Source organism: Leptopilina heterotoma, unplaced genomic scaffold (genome assembly GCF_015476425.1).
Source record: "Leptopilina heterotoma isolate Lh14 unplaced genomic scaffold, ASM1547642v1 Lhet_44, whole genome shotgun sequence".
Lineage (NCBI taxonomy): Eukaryota > Metazoa > Arthropoda > Insecta > Hymenoptera > Figitidae > Leptopilina > Leptopilina heterotoma.
The window spans coordinates 903,514-912,668 of NW_025111084.1; the positions used below are offsets into that span (position 1 = coordinate 903,514).

Consider the following 9,155-nt stretch of genomic DNA (forward strand, 5'->3'; position numbering starts at 1 on the left):
AATAGAGTGAATTATTTTAATTATTAATAATAATTAATAACAAACGTATTCTTTCAATTTTTTGCCATGTAGTTTCGTTAATTGATTTATTTTTACGTAAATAATTGATAAAGTTGATATAGTTTAAAGATGAACAATTTTTAGGTTATGATTAACAATTATCGCAATTGTTTGACAGGTTTTTACAGCTTTTAATCTATTTTATTAAAATGAAAGGATAATTATTAACAATTTAGACGTTGGATTTTTTTTATTATTAATAATATAAAATCAGTATATTTATTTATTTTGGTTAGTGAATAGTATATTATTATTTTATTGCAATTATTATTATTCTTAGTATTATTATTATTATTTTTATTATCACTATTTTTACATTCTCATAAAAAATGAGAAGGTCTTGTTTTCATTATTTTAATGATTATTATTAAATAATTAATTTTTTAAACCAAATCAACAGATTTTTAAAATTGAAATAATTTATTTTCAAAACATTAAAGATTCTTTTGCCTGCTACAGAATGTTATTTTTATTTTTTCATTTTTAAATTATAATTTCATTTGTATTGAATCTAATTTTCTTTATTAAGATTTAATTAAAAATTTTGGGACTAGATATATTCTATTTTTCAGCAAGGAAGCAACGAATAAAATATAATCGTCAGTCTACTTGACTTCATTTGATCTCTTGAACTTAAAGGAACGACTCCCCATTTAGAAATTGTAATTATACAGACCTTGTCTTAGACTTAGAATACAGAAACAATTTTACAAGATTTCTCATCCAAAATAAACAAAATAAATTACAATCACATATCTCTTAATTCAAATAAGTAAAATTAATTAATAAATATTGAGTTATACGTTTCTAATTTCTAATATATTTTTCTAATATAAAAATATTCAAAAAAATTATAAAAATTGAAATTTTATTTTAAAGATTTTGAATTTTGTTTTTAAATTAATAATTAGTTTTTATTTTACAGATTCGGATGAACGAATATTGTATTCAGTGATTAAAAAATCATGAGGATATGGAACACTTATTCATTAACAATGAATTTATTGTTGAACAATTTATTGTTAATATCATTCTTTCATCTTCGAATAATTAGATTACTACTGAAAATTTTTGGATTCTGTATACGGAAAGAAAAAAAGGTATGGAAAATTAGACAAGTTTTACTGTAGGTTTGAAAAAAGCTAAAAATATTAATAAGCTAGAAATATTTTCCATAAAAAGGAATGTAATTTTTCTTAAAATTAAATTTAATTAATTTTTCGTTAAATTTCAGAAAATGAAATGGAGATTAAAGGAAGTCGAGAATAATTATAATAACATGAAATTAAACTTCAATTAAGATCCGGAAATAGGTCTTATTAATTGCGGCTCACCCTATAAAAGAAACGCAGGAGAAATGTTTTTCTACATTTAAAAGTGACATAAGGTCATAAATAAGATTTGAAGGGACATCAATTAACAACTTTAAAAAAAAACCCTCTTCAATCCAGAAGAAGATGAAGAAGAAGAATACAGTGTGAAGCACGTGCTACGTATACTGAATCATCATTCTCATTTTTAAAATGTACGTACTCTCGTCGAATAGGAGATAGGGAAATGAGTGAGAAAACAAGATCATAATCGTCGCTAAGATGGGGGTCCGACTTTAATCACGTATTTTCTTCATTGCACTAATCGTCTGGTTTTGTACTCCCACCTTCGTCCCTTTATTTCATTCATAAGAGAGACAAGACCCTCTTTTACGAATCGTGGGTCGACTATATAAAAGCATTTATCACTCAAGAAATTCCCTCAGTAGCTCGTGTCCATAATGTTCTGACCTTGTCAGAACTGAAACGAAATTTTTTTTACGAAAAAGACGCAATTTTTTTTAAAAGGCGGGAAAAAGAAAAAGTAAATTGCAGAAAGAATCAGTGTTTTTTTATGTTTGATATTATTTAGAAACATTGTGTTTAGCGTTTTGTTGACGTGAAAATGGTTAATTTGTTCATTAGGACGTGTCAAATCGTGTCAATAATTGGAGTTCTTTTTATTGAAAATGCCTTCGGTCAATTTCAAACGTCACCGCACATTATTGTCGTTATGGCTGATGATTTGGTAAGCCGATCATTCACAATAAATAATTATTTGCATATGAAAATATTAATTAAAAATAAAAATTTATCGGGTTGCTTGAAATTTACGAATTTTAATTTTTGCGAAAACTTCTTGGGAACAATTATTTCCATAATTTTATATTTACTATTAGTTTATTCTTTACCATTAATTATTAATAGAGAAAGGATTTTAGAGAAAGGATTTTTTGTTTCAAAGAGTTTTATCCGAATTTTTGAAAATAATTAAATTTTTTCGAAGAATTTAATTCAAATTAATAGTATTGCATTCTAATTGTATTCAATTGTAATTGAAACTGAATTGAAAATAATTTAATATTAATATAATAATTAATCAAATAATTTTATCAAAATTTTTCAAAATAATTGAATTGACTTCGAAGAATGTAAAAAAATTTTCCATTCATAATTCTATTCATAATTTTATAAATAATTAAATTGTTTCCAAGAAGTTTATTAAAATTTATTGAAAATAATTCAATTCTATCGAAAAATTTAATTAAAATTAAATCAAATTCTAATTCAATTGAAATTGAAATTGTATTGAAAATAATTGAATTTTATAAAAAATGTTATCAAAATTCTTGAAAAAAATTTGAATTAATTTCAAAGAATTTTATTGTAATGTTTAAAAATAATTCAATTCTTTCGAATTTTTCAATTCAATTCAATTTTTTAAAATTTTAAATTTAAATTTTTTTGCGAAGAAGTTTATTCGTAAAGAATTGAATTTTTTTGTGAATAATTGAATCGTTTCGAAGAATTTTATTCGTAAATAATTCAATTTTTTGTAAATAATTGAATTTATTGTAAATAATTGAAATTGTAAATTGTCTTGAAATCTAATTAAAAATATTAATTATATTATTTAAATAATAATTTGTACGATCTATTATTTTAATTATTATTTGTTAATTTTTTTGCAATTAAAAGTAATTTAAATGCTTGTTTTTCGAATTTGTTATTATTATTTTTTTTTTATTAAAATTCAAAGCATGTGGTGAGCGATTAAAAAATTTAATTTAAACGCTACGAGAAATTTTTGTTTGAAAAACAATTGATTCATCGTGTACAATGTAAATGAGTGTATAGAGAGAAAGAGAGAGAGAGCCAGCAAGATGTTAATTGCTTCCTAAATTAATGATGCATTTAGGAAAGATTCAAAGAATTCCGTTTTTCTTGCTGTTTAACTAGATCCCCTATCCGAACAAATTCCATTGACGCGAGGGAGTCATAATATAATTAATTTATCGGGACTAATGGAATTAATTACAATGAATTGAATTTTACAAAAGATTTTCCCTACCAATTGAACTTTACGAAAGAATTTTCACAACAAATTCAATTTTACTAAAGAATTTTTCATTGAATTATTTTTCAAAACGAATTATTAATTTATTATTAATTTTACAACGAATTGAATTTTACGAAATATTTTTCAAAAGAAAATTTTTTTTGTAAAATTCGTTCGTAAAATTACATTAAAAAAAAGAAAAAGAAGAATTTGCGAAAAAGGAATGTAGGTATTAACGATTGTGGGAATACTTCAGATTGAAACGATTCTAAAATTATAAACATTTTTTTACATAAATAAGTTTATGATCTTGAAGTTTATATATAAAACAGTTTCTCTCTCTCTCTGAAATTATTGCAGACCTTAGTTAAAGACAATTATATTGTCTACGCCCCCGTAGTAAATGAAGACATCCTTAACGTGACTCACATTAGTCTCTAAACAAATAAAAATTCCTTCCGAATGGACAACCGGAGATCATCTTGCTCATTGCATAATTCTTTTAACACTTTATTTTTTTTCTTATTTCGTCTCATTTATTCCACGTCTCGAATATCAAGTGTTATTTTTTCAAATTGCTAATTATTCGTCTCAATTTGCATTCCTTTATAATGCAAGTCTAGAAAAATTTAATCCACTCGTCGTATTTTTTCTTCTTTTTTTTTTGTTGCGTAAAATTAAAATAAAATTTGATCTTTTTCTCTGTACAGGAAAAAATTTTCTTGTTAAGAAGAAAAAAAAATTATTCGAAAATTTTTTTATTAAGGAAAAGAAAAATTATTCGAAAATATTCTTATTAAGAAGAAGAAAAATTATTCTTAGGAAAAAACAAATTTAAAAATTTAAATAATTTTCTTGTCAACAGGGATGGAATGACGTTGGATTTCATGGCTCGAATCAAATTCCAACACCAAATATCGATGCACTGGGATATAATGGAATAATTTTAAATCGTCACTATGTTCTTTCGTCTTGTACTCCTTCGAGGGCGGCTTTCTTCACTGGAAAATATCCGCTGAGAATGGGTTTGTTTTTTTGCAGAATTATTGCAAAAAATATTATTATTATTTAAAAAATTTTTCTATTTAAATATTTTTAATTTTAAAATTAATGTATTAAAAATCATCGAATTGTTGCAAAGAATTATTTAAAAAAATTTGATAATAGAATTGCTTCGAAGAATTTTATTATTTAGGAAAATAATTGAATTTTCGCGAAGAAGTTTAGAAAATAATTGTATTCGTTCGTGAAATTTTATTAAAATTTTCTTTAAAAATAATTGAATTTTTGCAAACAATTTTACTACAATTTATAAAAATAATTGAATTCTTAAGAAGAATGTTATTAATTATAAAAATATGTCATTGAATTCTTGCGAAGAATTTTATTAAAGTTTCTTAAAATTAATAAACAAGAATTATTAATTAGTTAATAATTGAATTTTTTAAAAGTTTGAATTTGAAATTATTCAAAAATTCATATTTGAAAATAAAAAATTGTATAATTATAACATTTGTTAGTTAATTAATAATGTCTGTAAATTTTAGGTATGCAAGGTGGAGGAATTAAGGGCGGAGAACCACGAGGTATTCCTTTGGACGTTCCAATTTTACCGGAGCATTTAAAAGGATTGGGATATGTAACGAGACTTATTGGAAAATGGCACGTAGGCTATCATACGCCCCAACACACCCCTATTCACAGGGGTTTCGATTCGTTTTTAGGATTTTATAATAGCTACATTAGTTATTTTGATTATCGATATTCCCAAGGGGTTAGTATCAAATTTATAATTAAACTATAATTAAATTTCTTGGAAAAATGAAATATTGAATAAATTTAAATATTTTTTTTCTAAAATTTATTTATTTATTTATGTAAATATTATCAGGATTGCCAAAGTTCAGGGAAATCAGAAAAAAAGTCAGGAAACATAAAATTTGTAAAACTGAATTCCTGTGAAAAATTGTATTATTTATAGAAATAATTGAATTCTTACAATTTTCTTTTGACAAATTTAATTAAAATTGTATTGGAAATAATTCAATTATTATAATAATATAGAATTATCTGATATTTATTAAAAATAATTGAATTCTTTCAAAAATATTTATTATTACTTGTATTGAAAATAATTGAATTCCCGCGAAGATTTTTATTAAAAATAAAAAGTAATAAAAATAATTCAATTATTCAACGAATAATTGAATTCTTTCGAGAAATTTTATTATAATTATATTGGAAATAATTGAATTTCCGCGAAGAATTTTATTAGTTATTTTAAAGAACATTATAAATGTTGCATAAATATTATACAAATACTATAAAAATATAAATATTCTATAAATATAAAACAACTATTATATAATTAATTATTTTCAGAACATGAGTGGTTTCGACTTGCATCAAGGAGATATTCCAAGTTACGGTGTACAAGGCGAATATGCAACTGATCTTTTCACAGAAGAGGCTCTGAGAATAATAGATCATCACGATCCACAACGACCTTTATATCTACAGATTTCACATTTAGCCGTTCATGCTCCACTCGAAGTGCCATTAGATCATTTTAATAATAAGGAATTTGCTCACATTCGTGAATCAAATCGAAGAAAATATGCAAGTTAGTTAATTTCAATAATAATAATTAATTTTTACCAATATTCTAATTAACTAATTGACAAATTATCATCAATTAGAATTAGTGAATACAATACTTATTCATGAGGAAGCGAAAAAAAAAGAACTTTTATTTAAAGTTTTTTTTTATTTTTATTAAGTAATTGATATTAATAAAAATTTCTTTTAAAACAGTGATGGTTTCTCGATTGGACGATTCAATTGGAAGAGTCGTTTCCTCTTTGGGTGACAAGGGAATGCTGCATGACTCAATTATTTTGTTTCTCACCGATAATGGCGCAGCTTCAATTGGCGAATTTCGAAACTGGGGTTCCAATTATCCTCTAAGAGGGGTAGAAAATATTCTTTTTATATATAAATCAAAACATCTATTTTTTGCGATTAAAAAAACATTGCACATACAATTTATTTAATTAATTTATTTTTTCTTTTATTTTTTTATTCTTTTCTATACTTTCTTATTCTTTTCTTAATAAAATAGAATTTCTTTGTTAGAAATTTTTCACATCCGCTTTTCATTATGTTGAGTAATAAATTTTACGAGACCTTTATACAGTTTAAACAATTTTTTTAAAAAAATTGTTTAAACCGTATAAAGGTCTCGTAAAATTTATTACTCAATATTGTTCTTTATTCGTTTCTTAATAAAATAGAATTCTTTTATTTTATAATTTTATTCACATTATCTACTTTTTCGCAGACAAAATACACATTATACGAAGGTGGTGTCAGGGGAACAGGGGTTCTTTGGTCGCCGAGATTGCAAAAAATGGCGGTTGTCTCGGAACAACTTGTTCACATAACAGATTGGCTCCCGACACTTTATTCGGCAGCTGGTGGCAATTTGAAAGATTTGGGAAATATCGATGGTGTCGATCAATGGCCAGTTCTCAGCGAAGGTCGAGGATACGCTCGTGACTCAATTGTTCTGAATATTGATGAAGTCACGAAAACTGAGGGAGCAATTTACAATCGATTTAAACTTGTTCGAGGTAATTTGTCTCAATTAAAAGGAGAACAATTTTTTTTGTTGAAATTTTTCCTTCTCTTGACAAATTATTTTTTTTATAAAAGAGTTTTTTTACCATACAAGTAGTATTTTTTTACAATACAATTTATTTTTTTAATAGAATTTTTTTGTGCAATACAATTTTTTTACAATAGAATTTTTTTTTGCAATAGAATTTTTTCGCAATATAATTTTTTAACAATTGAATTCATTTAGAATAAACATCTTTTCCAATAGAATATTTTTAGAATAGAATTCTTTTAGAATAGAATTTTTTTAATAATAGATTTCTTTAGGAATAGAATTTTTTTGAGAATAAAATTTTTTATAAATTGAAATGTAAAATACCTAAATTTCTTTTTCGAAAAAAGGTTCCGTGAAGCGGGGATATTATGATGGATATCATGGAGAATCGGGCAGAAATCGTGAAGTTCCACTTTACAATACAACAAGAATTTTAAAAAGTGCTGTCTCGGGAAGTATTTCCGCTCATCTTGGAGGACCGGTCACGCAACCAAGTGCAATGATTAGTCTGAGATTACAAGCGACTGTTCAGTGTTTTGCAAATACGACTTATTACTCGTATCCAATTCGTAACACTTTCGTCACCTGCAATGAGACGGAATGTCTTTTTGACATCGTGAACGATCCCTGCGAAACGAAGAACATCGCTAAACAATATCCAAACGTAAATATTTCCCTTCTTTCTAAAACAAAATAAAACTAACAACAATAATTAATTGTTTTTAATAGATGAATAATTAATTTTTTTTAACAGATGAATTTCATTTACTATTTTTTGTTGTTGTAATTTTTCTTTTTTACGTTTTGAATTTTAAAATTAGAAATTCTAATTTATTGCTTTGAAGATTAAAAAATAGCAAAAATTAATTAAACCGAATTGTTATCAATTCGATCGATTTGGGAAATATCAATTAAAAATGTTTCTTTTATATTATTTCTTAATTATTTCCTTTATACTTTTGAATTGGCAAATAATTAAAAGAAAGATTAAAAGAAATTAGTCCAAATTTTTCAAAATAATTAAAAATCTAGCGAAAAACTTAATTAAAATAATATTACAAATATTTAAACTCTTATTTATTTGACTAATAAAATAAATAATTCATCTATTAAAAAATTTGAATTGACAAATAAAATAAATTAATTCATCTATTAAAATTATTAATAAATTGTTGTTTTTAATTTTATTGTACTGCATGATTGTCAAATTTAAATATTTTTTTCGTACTCGCAGAGAGTACAACATTTGGATAAACTATTGGAAAAATACGGACAACTTCTTCAGAAACAAATGAGACAACCAATCCAATGGATGGCGGATCCAAGAAGAAAAAATAACACTTGGGAGCCTTGGCTATCGCCAAATCATATGCTTTACGCGTACGCGAGTGCTGCATCAAAAATAAGCATTTTGGCTTGTTTCGCACATATTGGATTAGTTTTGATAATTAGTATTTTTAGGAACTTTGTCTGACTAAATAATTAACGGCACTTGTCTTCTTATCTTAAAAAAAACCGAACCAAATAATTAGACACAAAAAGATCGAAATTATAAGATTAAGTTATATTTTTATTTATCTGCTTATTTAAAGCGGTTTAAAATCATTATTTTGTACGTAAGAAATAGGTTTTAATTTTTTTTCGCGATAATTTCTCATTTATTTTTTTTGTAGTTTAGAATTTAAATATTTAAAAATAAATAATATTTACAGTATCAAATTTCGAGAAAAATAGTTTAGACTCAGTTTAGAATAGTAGATAATTTATAATTTTTCGTGTGTGTAAATTTAAGTTAATAATTTTTATCGAAGACTTTTTATACGTTATTGTATTTTTACTTTCAGTTGATTTAGGTTTAGAGTAATTAAAATAAGTACGAAGAAAATACTGTTTATTAAAAATATATTATAAACGTATCAAAAATATTAAAAAAGTATATTATAAAAATAATATTTCGCTTTTTATACTCGGTGAATAAAATTTTATTTCGATATTTTAAAATTCGTATTTAAAATTTTTCAATTTGCCAAACTTTTTATTTGAAATTTCGTTA

The 9,155-nt window shown here is 24.2% G+C and overlaps 1 protein-coding gene across 1 annotated transcript; it reads left to right on the top strand.

Annotated features, from left to right (window-relative positions):
• Positions 1–1,760: 1,760 nt before the first annotated feature.
• Positions 1,761–8,901, top strand: LOC122506859 (arylsulfatase B-like). The gene is made up of 8 exons (XM_043619237.1): positions 1,761–2,118; positions 4,295–4,454; positions 4,977–5,203; positions 5,812–6,052; positions 6,244–6,401; positions 6,770–7,061; positions 7,450–7,766; positions 8,337–8,901. Exons 1-8 carry the CDS (start codon positions 1,996–1,998, stop codon positions 8,574–8,576), a joined length of 1,758 nt encoding a protein of 585 aa, XP_043475172.1. The 5' UTR covers positions 1,761–1,995; the 3' UTR covers positions 8,577–8,901.
• Positions 8,902–9,155: the final 254 nt, after the last annotated feature.

Bases quoted from the DNA above. Each gene is read 5' to 3' on its own strand.
- LOC122506859 (XM_043619237.1), top strand. From the start codon at position 1,996: ATGGTTAATTTGTTCATTAGGACGTGTCAAATCGTGTCAATAATTGGA. The intron at 2,119-4,294 runs GTAAGCCGATCA...TCTTGTCAACAG, and splicing joins TCGTTATGGCTGATGATTTG to GGATGGAATGACGTTGGATT. The intron at 7,767-8,336 runs GTAAATATTTCC...TCGTACTCGCAG, and splicing joins TCGCTAAACAATATCCAAAC to AGAGTACAACATTTGGATAA.